The sequence below is a fragment of the Lutzomyia longipalpis genome, chromosome 3 (genome assembly GCF_024334085.1).
Source record: "Lutzomyia longipalpis isolate SR_M1_2022 chromosome 3, ASM2433408v1".
NCBI classification, from domain to species: domain Eukaryota; kingdom Metazoa; phylum Arthropoda; class Insecta; order Diptera; family Psychodidae; genus Lutzomyia; species Lutzomyia longipalpis.
Window position 1 is genome coordinate 30,614,652 of NC_074709.1, and position 13,002 is coordinate 30,627,653.

Here is a 13,002-nt window from a genome sequence, read left to right on the forward strand (position 1 = left end):
ACCTAAAAGACGCATTTTCTTCTCATCTCGCAATGAAAGAGAAGAAAAACAATCCTTTAGTTATCCTTCCCTATTGTTAATCCTCAGAAGGCAGCAATAGAATGTAAATCCACCTGTATTCCTCAGCCATAAATCCGGGGGTTTTGACGCACATAATCTCTCTTAGGCTGGCAAAAAAAGGTCAAACAATTGTTGGGAATATTTCTATGAGGCAACACCTTCATTTCGAGGAAGTTACTCCAACATATAAATTCAGATAAAACACGAAAATGGCAGAAAAAGCTCTCCTTCGCATCACAGAGGGGTTGGAAATCATGTGACGTGACAAAATAAATAAACCCGTCGCATTGTCATATATACAAGTGAGGTGTATGGGGGTGGGTGTGGGCCATATGCTGTGTTGCGTGGGTGGGAGAGGGAGGGGGTGGTGGAAAAGAGCCTGAGGTGCTCTCTGTCAGAGATACGCGCGCATAAATCCGTCTCCGGAGGGCGGCATGACTGACGGAATCCCGACGCTGAGTGAACGAGTCCTCTGGAATGCCATGGATGATTCTAAATGGAAGATGGGGTGAGTTTGAGGGGAGGACAGGAGCAGCACAATCCCTTCAGGGTAACTCTCTCCCCCTTCGTATTGACACCGGAGGTAGCCCCTTATACTAAAATGTTACTGCACATATTTTCACATTGCTCCAGGGGGTTGGGAAATTATATTGAGTTTCCCCATCCCCCGAATTTTGGGTTAAAATTTGCCTTTCGACTTTGTGCACCCCCTCATCGTCGTCGTATGGAAAGGATTTCCAACTGTGTGAGGGTGTGTTTTTGACACACAAATTCATCAATTATTTATGGGACATTATTTTCAATTAATCGCAAAATACTTTCATCACCTTTCCGTGCTACCTTTTAACTCCCAAAAAAATATCAAAATATTCCATCCACACACACGTAAATACGACACATTTGAAATTTTAATCAGGATCGGTAATTAAAATGCTTGTTTCGCGCTATGTTGGATTGTACATGTACATAATTTTGAACTTGTTTGATATGTTTGATTATTTTTTGATGGGGTGGGGGTGTGTTTTGTTTGAGGCGTTTTGGTGTAATATTTGTTGGAATTAGTTAAAAAAAATTAAATGAATATTTGGTTAAATTAATTAATTTGCACGTAATATTTTAGTTATATTGTTTGAGCTTTTAACTCTCTTTATTTAATATTTGTAAGCAAATTATTTTGTTAAAAATTACAGGTAGGATTTTTTTTTATTATTTAAAAAATTATTTAAAATATATTAATTAGGAAGCATAAATTCCAACATAAACGATTAAATTTAATTTAGTGCAAAAATAGCATAAATTTTGAACTCGAGCACACAAACTTCCCGTTCTAGTTTATAAAAAGCCCACAAAAACACCAATAATCCTCCATCATCACCACAGGGCGATTTATTGAGAGAGTATGTAGCGTATGTTGTTAGTACACTATAAAATGTTCCCGACAGCCTTTCATGCCCACTAAACGGCCCATGGAGTTGTGTGATGCGAATTCCATGAGACGTTCACTTGTGGTTTTGTCACTTTGTCATTCGCCACTTCCCTCCCCTTCCTCCCAATCCTCCCCACTTGTCGATTATTTACCATTCAAGAGTGGGCTGAGTCGATGATCTAACGCCTGCCGACTATCCATGGTATCCACGCGCTTGAGGACAGCTTGCACAGATGAGAGAATATTCCCAAAGCAATTCTCACTCAAACTCCCTGGCACAAATCACAGGCATTTCACACACAATCACGTGGGGGTCGAATGGGAAGAATGAATGAATAAATAAAAGAGCTCACACCACGGAGTATTGCACACACACTGCCCAAGACAACCCAAATCCATCAACCAGGTGATTATGAGCTCCCACACTGAAACACACACGACCCGATAAATTATTTATCAAAACTAAAACACCCCCACTTTGTCTGGGGAAGACACACTTCGCACACGAACAACGGCAAGTTTTTGATTTTGGCGCCCAACGACGTGGTCTCTGCGTGACGGCGCCGGTGAAACTGATGAAGAGCGCCCCGTAGTCGGCAACCAGCAGTGCATGTAAGTCCAGCCATGCGCCGTACAGAGCTTTGATGGCTCGTTCACAATCACTCAACGTTTCTCTGTTAAAGCGAATTTATTCGCTTCCCTAAAAAATTCAGAATTTATTCCCAATTCTTTTTTTATTCTCTTCCCATTATCCCCCAAATTACTTAATAATCTACCAATGGGGGTGGTTTTTTTTTCTTCTCTCATAGCTATGCGTGATTGAGTCTTCACCCTCTGTGTGTACGTTGAGTATTTTGATAAACTTACCCACCCCCACGTATCGACAAAGTTTTATTTATACGAAAATGTGACGCTATTTGCAGGATATAAATTCGTCTTGTGCGTGGAATAATATGTTTCCTTTCTTTTGGTTTTTTTTTCTTTAAAGGAAGGGGATACCACCACTGAGTGCCGCCGACAAAAGTCTTTGTTAAAGCGCGGAATTGAAGAATCAAAAGAATAAATCGAGGAATAAATTGAAGAATAAATGAAGAGCATTAATATCTTTTTCTTTCCTAATTTTAGGGGGGAGCTTTAACGATTTATTATTGGAAATTAATGAAAAGAATTCACACAGAAGAGCTTTTCATATAATGAAATTTTTAGTAAATAATTTTTAATCACCAGATAAACTTAAGATTCCTTAAGAAAGACTTAAGTTTTCTTAAGATTGCTTGAGAAAAAACTCAAAACTTTTTTTTGTCTTTAAATGAAAATTTCGATGCCAGAAAGAGCGATCAGAAAAAATCATCTAAAAATGTGCATTTAGCCCAAAAGCCCAATTCAGCTTGACTGAAGAAATCTAAGTTTTGCTTAAGAAAATTTAAAAATCTTTAAATTTTTTCATCTCAATCTTAAGTTTTTTTCTTAAAGAATCCTAAGAAATTCTATTGAAACTTAGGACGTTTCTTAAGAAAGAAAATTCTTAAGAAAACTTAAATTTGTCTGATTGGTAAATTTCACCCAAAGTCCTAATTTTTCCCCGAATCTATCTTTCTTTCTCAATCAGAAGATCATAGCAAAAAAAAAGCTCACTTTAAGCTCACCTTAAAGGACAATAGGTATTTTTATTTAATTCCATTTAAAATTCATCAACTAAAAAATATCTCAAAACTGATTTCTCTTAATCTACCAAAACAAGAAAACCCTCTTAGACATTGGAATCCTCGCTCTATGTATTGCTGTGGAATTCTCGGGGATTTCCCTCACGCAATGTGGCCAAATGGAAAATGGGCATTACAGAGGGGCTATGGAGGAGGGGGCATTGTGGCCAAAAAGCGCGCCTTTCGCACAAAACGAAGAGCTTAGCGCGAGGCTTATCGTGGACACGGTATCTTAATTTATGCGCCAAATTGTATTTCCCAATTATGTGTTATGGTCATAGCGATGCCACACGCGATGTCCGAGTGCATGGCGGGGCTTGGGGTTGCCCCTGCGAGGGTGGAGGCAGCACACACCCTCGGCGTTCTTGTGCATTCCGCGCCAGTATTAACAATTAACAGCACCACTGTCCGCGCGCACCCCAGAAGGGAAGGAAAAATGAAGAAAAACGACCCGCGTGAACTTTCACCGCGGCACTGAAGGTTTTTTTACGACTTTTTTATTTGCTGTTCTACCAGATGCAATTGCCCGATTACCCGAGCTTCTTGTTAGAGGAAAAATAAAAATTGATGCTTTCTCACTTTGCGGGCGGCCCTCCATTCACTTGTTCAACCACTTCCGGGGACTTATCAGCTGGGATTTTTTTTTTCAGAAGTGATTTCTTTTTTTTCCTTTGCTTTCTTCTTCGTGGGAATGAGAAATAATGGGTTGAGGGACTCTTTATATTTTCGATTAAAATGAGTCAAAATTAATGAATAAAAGATTAAATGAAGAAACTATAAGTAGTAGTATACTACATTACATAGTGCCATTCGTCATGTCCTTCATTGCAGGTGGTTTGCAACCCTTATTTTCATATCGAGAAATTTTAATAATTCATTAATTTCATTGAAGTATACATCTGTTTACAAAGCTTTCAAGTCTCACAATAAGAGTCCCATTTAAGTGTTTGAAGTTCAAAGGACACAATGACGGAGTTAAATCGAAAGTTAGTCGTCATTCGGAATTTACTAACAACGGTTGTGCTCAATTTAATTCGAATTGCTTTGAGAAATTTATCAAAAATGGCTCAAAAGGAGCGTTTTGTGATTTTTGAAAAAATGGTGAGAGTTCTGGAAGTATCTCACCAGCTTATCCTGTTTACGTGGGCAAAGAAATTAGACTGGAAGTTTCGTTTTTTCGTCTTAATCCCCATAATTATTATAACAGCAGCAGTTTTGACGTCATTTGCAAAAATGTTCCATGCAGACGGGGATAAGATGGTTTTTGCAGTTGCAGGAATTTTTACACTTGGCTACAGTCAAATGCTACTCTCGGGGATTTTTTTAATGCTGAACGAAGGGAAAATTAATAATATTTTCACGTGGTTACGGCAGATCCATCAGGAGCATGAGGATGAAATAGTTTTGCCGATTTATGAGGATAATTTGGTTAAAATTGAAAAGTTAGCTTACCTATTTATGAGGTAGGTGTAATAGTTTTGAGCCGTTGAGAGTGACAGTGATTTAGTTTGACAGTTGTTCAGTTTGACAGATAATTAACTTGACAGTAGTTTATGACAAATAAAAATTCATGCTGTCAAAATAAAAACGTTAATTTTTCAAAAATTCAAAAACTTTCGTTCAAAAACCTTTTCAGGGTTCTTCTCTGCATTACAACAACAACGTGCGTCGTAATTAATTCCTACGTGCATATTCGTGAAAAATTTATCTTAGGAATTCCATACGTTCTGGAAGATTATGTACATTTGCAGGGATTTATAGCGAATTTCTTCTTATTCTACGGCTCCTTGTATCTCACCCTGATTGAGGCTACGATTATCTTCATTGGAGTTTACTTTATTGCAACACTTGGGATTTTGAGTGATCTCATCAGGTTATTAAATGAAACCACCGAGTCCACTGGAAAAATTTTGAAACTTATTGTGCGTCTTCAAGTGGAAATTATTGAGAATTTTAACGACTACTGTGAAGCACTTTTCTACGTTTTCCTCATTCAAATATCAACGTGCGTCTTTCTTCTTGTCCTTCTCTTCTTCCTTCTCATGCATACAATTACAAATGCCATGTATTTGGTAATTATTGTCACTGTTATGTCACAATTTGCCATGTTTTGCTTCTTCGGACAGATCATCCACAACCGATCCGAAAGGATTTTCACGGATTTATATATAACAAAGTGGTACGAAATGGATGTTAAGGATCAAAAATCTCTACTTCTTGCAATGAAGATGTCCCAGAGAACTTTGGGCTTCAAAGTTGCAGGGATGTATGATATTAATTTTGTGATGTTTGTGCAAATGATTAAGCTCTGCTTCTCTTATTGCACTATTTTGTACTCTATAATGTAATAAGGAGGGCCGATAAAGGTTCTAATAATTTGTTATTTACCACACTGTTAATCAGCACAGAAACTAGAATTAAATCTCATTTTTACACGAAATATATTTAAAAATATGCCAGCTAATCTTGACCTACAATAATGCAAAAGCAGCATAATTAAAGAAAAACTACATATTTCTGCATAATAAAACTTTCACTATATATTTGAAGGGAACACATATTGAACACATATTGATTAATTTCCCAGGAAAACCGTCGTCGTTTTCCGTGGAAATAATTAAATATAATAAAATTATTAAATATTTATAAATTAAAATACATGTTTTATTTAAATAATAAATGTGAGTAATAAAACACATGCATTTAATTACCCGTATTTTCTATAGAAAACTTTCTTATAAATTACGTAGGAGAAAAGCCAAAACTTTTCAGTGGTTCTTAGTTAGTTGAGCTTAAACTATCGCTTGTAAAAAAAAACGTTTTCAAGGAAAAATTAATATTTCAGAGAAAGTTTTTTTTATTTCTTTATAAAAAAAATGTCTGTTAAATATGAAAAATTCCACAAAGTTGTGAAAATTCTTGAAACAACGTCAAGAATCAGTTTATTTTCGTGGACAAAGGAATATGATTGGAAGTTCCGGATTCTGAGAGCACTTCCGGTATTTTTTATCATCACAGCACCACTCACGTCATTCTCAATGATGTGGAAGAGTGAGGGTGGATCGGATTTTGCATATGCTGGAATTTATGCTTTTGGTTACTCACAAATGGCACTCACGGTTACTTCAATGCTCCTCAATGAGGTGAATGTTAAAAAGCTCTTTCAGTGGCTCCATCAGCTCCACCGGAAATGCGATAATAAAGAGCTTTCATCAATTTTTCACTTTCATTTGAAACGAGCCGAAAAAATCAGTTGGATGTTCTTGAGGTTTGAAGAATTTTTCATTGTTGAGTTTCTTGGAACTTTATGCTTTGAGAGCTTTAAAATGTACTGGTAAGCTGACCAAGCTTACGGGAGCTGTGTTTCTTTCAGTGTACCAATTTTGTGAGAGCAAACTAGAACGCAAATTAATTTAAATACGCGCAAAGTCGGGAAAAGTAGAAAAGTCATACCCTAAGAAATCTTTAGAAGGCTATATCTCGAGAACGGATCCATAGATTTTCATAATTTTTTTTTTGTTTTAAAGGTCTCGAAGTCAGCTATAACATATCGAAAACTGAAAAAAATTTATGTCGCCATTTTCGAAAAATTCGAGTTCGAAATTTTCGAAAACTTTGTTTTCGATTTTAGCGCCTCTTGCGGTCATTTTTCGAAGTTGCAATGTTCTAGACATTTGTAGGGTTTCTCGAAACCTTTCATTTGCGCTTGAGTTGATCAAGATCGGACTTGTAGAACCCGAGATATGACATGCCAACTTTGGAAGGCTATATCTCGAGAACGGATCCATAGATTTTCTTCATTTTTGGCATGAAGCTAGATAATATGGTCAGCTACAACATATGAAAAAATAAAAAAAATTTATGTCGTCGTTTTCGAGATATTCATCGAAAACTAATCGAAAATTTTGTTTTTGATTTTTGGCCCCCTAGCGGTCACTTTTGAAACTTCGGATGTTCTAGAGAGTTGTAGGGTTTGTTGAGATCTTTCATTTGACCCCGGGTTGATCAAAATCGGTCAAGCCGTTTTCGAGTTATGGTCGATTTTCGATGAAAAATTGTGGCGGCCATATTGACTAAACGGCTTGACCGATTTTCGAAAATGAGGTATCGTTGGAAAGCTCTTGATGGCCCCTACAACATATCAAAATTTCAGACCTCTACCTATAATAGGGGCTGAGATATAGCGAAAACAAAATTTTGAGGTTATCCAAAATGGCGGACGGAGGGGTGGGGGGGTGGATTTGACTTCATAATCGGATTTCTTCAGGTCGATATTTAAACTTTGCCGTTTACCGCAAGTCTCTATCTATCACCGTTCTCTTGCAATTTAAGTTTATAATCCGGCCGGACGGACGGCCGGACGGACGGCCGGCCGGCCGGAAAAAAAATTTTTTTGGCGCATACGTTTTTTGGAATGTGGGGACCCTAATTCGTGCTCATACCAAGTTTGAGCCCGATCTGACGACTTTCGATTTTGCTCGGTACACAAAAGCTGTGTCTGAAAGAAACACAGCTAAAAATATTTTTAATGATTTTCTTTATAGAATAATGTTCTACACATTTTTAATGACATGCATCTCCAATGATATTTATGTTCTACTTCATAAAAATCTCACACCGCGTATTCCATTTATGTTTGAGGAGAATTGGCTCTTTAATTGGCTTGCACACGTTTCCTTCTCATCCTATGGAACGGTTACATTATCAATTAATGAAGGATCAATGATTCTCATTGGGGTGTACTTTATTGAAAGCTTCAACATACTAAGTGACCTCATTGGAAAGCTCAATGAAAGCTCCAACAAAGCAGGAAAAAATCTAAAATTGATTGTTCAATTCCACGTGGAAGTTATTGATAAATTCAACAAATACTGCGAAGCTTACTTCTTGGTTTTTCTCATTCAAATGGCCACAATGTAATAATTCTCATTCTGACCTTCTCCCTCATCATGACCTCTTCAACCAATATGATGTACTACTCAGTAATTGCCACAGTTATGCTACAATTCACATTATTCTGCTTTTGTGGGCAAATCGTTCATAATCGATCTGAAAGAATTTTCACGGATTTGTATCAAACAAAATGGTACGAAATGGATATTAAGGAGCAGAAAACTCTGCTTTTAATGATGAAAATGTCCCAAAGAAGTCTCGGCATTAAAGTTGCGGGAATGTACGACATTAACATGGTGATGTTTATTCAAGTTCTTAAAATTTGCTTCTCCTATTGCACAATTTTGTATGCTTTAATGTAAGTCTAAATGGACCTGATGAATGTCCTAACGATTCACTAAAAACCACTGAATTGTTCAACAAGATCTGTTATTTATTACACCGTTTATTGTATAATAAAATGTAAAAGCTATATAAAGTTTCATTTGAGGAGTATCTCGAAAGGAAGAAAAAATTCCAACAAAGCTTTCAAAGTTTTATTTTAATAATAAATATGTGTAATAAAACATATGTAATGTAATCACATATAATTAAGTACTATATAGAAAAGCTTTTTATAAGTTAACCTAGCAGAAAAGCCAAAATTTTCATCGATTCTTAGTCACTCTTTAACTATCGCTTGAGAGGAAAAATAAATTATATTTTCAAGAAGTTTTTTTTTCTTTTAAAAATGTCTGCCGAGTATAAAACTTTCCATAAAATGGTGAAATTAATTAATACAACCACGAGAATTAGCCTTTTCTCGTGGACAAAGGAATGTGATTGGAAATTTCGGATTTTGAGAGCACTTCCAGTATTTTTTGTTGTAACATCAACTGTTGGATCTTTCCTTTTAATGTGGAACAGTGAAGGATCAGACGTTGTATTTGCTGGAATTTATGCTTTTGGGTACTCACAAATAGCGTTTACGGTTATTTCAATGCTTCTCAATGAGGTGAATGTTGAAAAGCTCTTTCAATGGCTCCATCAACTTCATCAGAAGCGCGATATTGAAGAGATTTCTTTGATATTTCACCTTCATTTGCAACGAACGCAAAAGTTTAGTTGGTTATTCTTAAGGTTTGTATCTAACTCAGATTAATTTCATTAAGCTTTCAGAGCTTTTAATGCACATATATTTCTTTTATAACATCTTTGCAGAATTATGTTCTACACATTTTTAATGACATGGATGTCAAGTATTATTTATACTAAACTATACAAAAAGATCACGCCACGCATTCCATTCATACTACAAGAAAATTGGCTCTTTCATTGGCTTGCAAATATATTTTCATCAACCTATGGAACGATTAATTTATCAATCAACGAGGGATCAATGATCCTTATTGGAATCTATTTTATTGAAAGCTTTAACATACTAAGTGACCTCATTGGAAAGCTCAATGAAAGCTCAAAGAACCAACCAAATAATTTAAAATTTATTGTTCAATTCCACGTGGAAGTTCTTGAGAAATTTGAGAAATACTGCGAGGCGTTCTTCTTGGTTTTCCTCGTTCAAATGGCAACAATTGTAATAATTCTCATTCTGACCTTCTCCCTCATCATGACCTCTTCAACCAATATGATGTACTACTCAGTAATCGCAACAGTTATGCTACAATTCACCTTATTCTGCTTCTGTGGGCAAATCATTCACAACAAATCGGAAAGAATCTTTACGGATTTATATCAAACAAAGTGGTACGAAATGGAGCTCAAAGAACAGAAAATTCTCTTGCTAATGATGAAAATGTCCCAAAGGAGTCTCGGCATTAAGGTTGCAGGAATGTATGATATTAATTTTGTGATGTTTATGCAAGTTCTTAAAGTTAGCTTCTCCTATTGCACAATTTTGTATACTTTAATGTAAGAGGGCTCGATGAAGGCTCTTCTGGAAGCTTAAAGCTCTAAGAAAGTTTCAAAAACTATTTAATAGATTTGATGTTTAGAAAATGAATTTTAGATTAAATATAGAATTGGTAATTTAATATTTCAATAATTTTTTTTTTTTTTGTATTTTACATCCCTTGTCTGCAGTCTTTTTATTTCCAACATTAGGTAATGTATTTTCTAAATAAATCATATTCTTGCCTAGATCTATTACCCTTCAAGGCTATCAAATGTCTTTAATTTTTCAAATCATTAATCTTACAAAATAATTTATACAGAGGTTTATTTAAATTTTTTCTAAACTGCTCTTTAGCGAGTCACTCCATTTAGGAAATTTCTTCTCTTGTGTTGAGGTTCGTTTCGCTTGTGGGCCATCAACAGGTGGGGGAGTGCAGTGACTTTTTAATTAATATGCAAAGTACGGCAAAAAAGCACTTCTGTGGCAAAATGAGGTCACCTCTCGCTACGTTGAATTTATTTGGTGGAAAAAATTAAAAATTCCCCCCACAGAAAGCTTCAGAAAATAGCTGAACTTTTAGGAGAGTTGGGGTTCTTTTTTTTAATTAAAAAGTATTTTTCATGAACAAAGCTCCACAGCTGAAGAACGGGGGGTCAAGCTGCGCTATTGAGTGTAATTAAATGAGCTTTTTTGCGCCACAAAAGCTCTCTCGCAGTGAGAATCAATTTGCAAATTGGCGAAAGATGAGTTTTGTTGTTGTTGTTCAATTTATTTGGCCCCAAAATCAATTCAGAAGCAGACAAAATGCAAGAGGGGGTAGTTTTTCTTTCTATTGTGTTTCAATTTCCACAGCAGTGAAAGCTTCCTCATGCTGAGCTCACACAGAGCAGAAGAAAGAAAAAACAGACATACAGGGATTTGTTTAGGACACATGTGTTTGCATTTGCCAGGATATTTGTCATTGATTTTATTTCTCCTTTCCACCTGAATGGAATTATGAATGACAACCGTTTTTTTTGCCACCCCCTTCTTCCACAACCGTTCGCCCAATTTAAATTTACAGACTTTCCACGAAACCACATTTTTTTCTCTCCTCTTCTTCTGGTGGTTTCTCCAACCACCCATCCAAATTCAACGTTATTGGTGAGTGTATGAAATTTCCATGAGTCGTCCGAGGGATAACAGAGCACAGAGAGAAACAGCACAGAGTTTCTCTTGGTTTGGAAAATGATCAAATAAGCATAAAGAACTGGCACTGACACAGCGAACAGCAGGTGGTGAGAATTTATTGGATTTCTTTCCTCCTCACAAACCCTCCGCGCGGGAAAAGGAATTGCAGAAACAACTCATAAAGTTACACAGAAAAATCCCCTTATGGAAGTTTTCAGCTCGTGGCGCACCAGCGACGACAGGAAAAGTGGCTGAGAAAGTTTTTTTTTGTCTTCGAGAAAATCAATAGCAATGAAAGACTTAAACAATACGCTCATCCCGGGAGTTCTGGAAATGATTTTCCAGTGAGAAAGTTATAAATAAGAAGGATTTAGATGGATTTTATTTAGAGGAGAATGTTTTTCATCAAGAACTTTGAGAAATGAGAAGATTATTGGTTTATAAACCGCCGTGTTTGAATTTATAGTTGTAAAGAAGATTAATTAGTTTCTACTTTGTCTTACAATCAACTTCATCAATAAGTAATAATCCCGCCTTTTTCATTCAAATTAGCGTCCTTTCCAGTACAAAATGGCGCATATAGATTTTTGCAATCTCTATAAATTTTACTAGAAAATCTCTCATCATTGTGGCGAGCTTAAATATGAGTTTTAACAGCAAAAGCATTTTCCAACAAACCCCATTTTATTTGCATTCTGTGAAAATTTTAATTAGGATCCCAAATTCATTCTGTGTGAGCTTTACACTACCTCGCGCCATGTTTACAAAGCCAAAAACCACCGCAGTATTTGATCTCTGTTGCGCGATTGTACAGACAGCAGTATTTGCCCAAACCTTGTTTGCACTCAAAAGCTAAAATATTTCAACCCAACAACGCTGGTTATGGGTGAATTCTCCACCCGATTGTGGGTGGTGGTGAAGTCGTGACGAAACTACTGAAATTGAGTGGAAAAGTCCTCGATGAATGTGAAAAGGTGTGGGAGGTTTAGAAAAGAATTCTAATGCATTTGTGCGTCATAATTCACATTTATGCGTACCCCTCTGTACAATTTGGGGGGTCCTCCTTCGTGATATTTTACCATATTTTCCTATTCTTTGGCAATTTTTCCCATTTTTCCTCCCCATTGGCCTCTTTTTTTCCCAGCTCTTTAGAAGAGTTATGAGGAGACTTCTGTGAGAAGGGGAGTGAAAGTGGCTATTGAAAATTAAAAGCAAATTAAGTCGATTCGGTTGGTTGGGTTCAATGCGTTTTAGTGGGATACTTTTCAATCCCCCAAAGGGGTTTGTCATGTGAAAATGTGGTTAAGAAGTGGGAAAAATTGGATTGTAAAGTGCGCTAAGAATGCTAATAAATTGTAATTAATATTAAGGGTGAAAATATTGCATTCATTGCACGTGAGGAAAAATAAATATTGAAGAAGAAAATTTGTAAAAGTTCTTGTACAAGTTTGTTTTTAATTTGACTTTCCTAAATTTATTTTTTAATGATATTATTCATTAAGAACTTACGTGAGAATCCTTGTAGAAAAACTAGATGAAAATTATGAAAATCCTTTTTCTTGTATTATTCTATGCGGGGGAAGCGGCTCTTATTGTTGTCGTCGTACGTGGATAAAATACCCGTTGAAGCTTTAATAAAATAGTGGCCTTACCTGTAAAAGAAATAGAGAAAATGATTTTATTTTTATTGCTTTTTTTTCATTAAGAAACTTTAGAGAATTTCTCAAAATTATGCATGCAAAAGATAACATTATTTGACTAATTTGACAATCCTTTACAAACTTTTTACAAATAACTTTTTTTCCTTTGAAGAAAGAAATCTTTAATATTTTATCCAATCAATTTTTCTTCGCAAATTA

General features: G+C 35.9%; 2 protein-coding genes across 3 annotated transcripts in view; one reads left to right on the forward strand and one right to left on the reverse strand.

Moving 5' to 3' along the window:
- LOC129793850 (protein prickle-like) overlaps window positions 1-13,002 on the reverse strand; it is a 126,176-nt gene that overhangs the window by 69,539 nt on the left and 43,635 nt on the right. The window contains exon 1 of one of the 2 annotated variants that reach the window (XM_055834302.1): window positions 1,639-2,034. The exons of the other annotated variant lie outside the window; for it this stretch is intronic. The gene's annotated coding sequence lies outside the window, so the exon portion shown is untranslated. Of the gene's footprint in view, window positions 1-1,638; window positions 2,035-13,002 lie in introns of those variants that run through there. 2 annotated transcript variants of the gene reach the window in all.
- Window positions 495-9,994, forward strand: LOC129793052 (uncharacterized). The gene is made up of 4 exons (XM_055832599.1): window positions 495-568; window positions 4,826-5,455; window positions 8,069-8,171; window positions 9,524-9,994. Exons 1-4 carry the CDS (start codon window positions 495-497, stop codon window positions 9,992-9,994), a joined length of 1,278 nt encoding a protein of 425 aa, XP_055688574.1.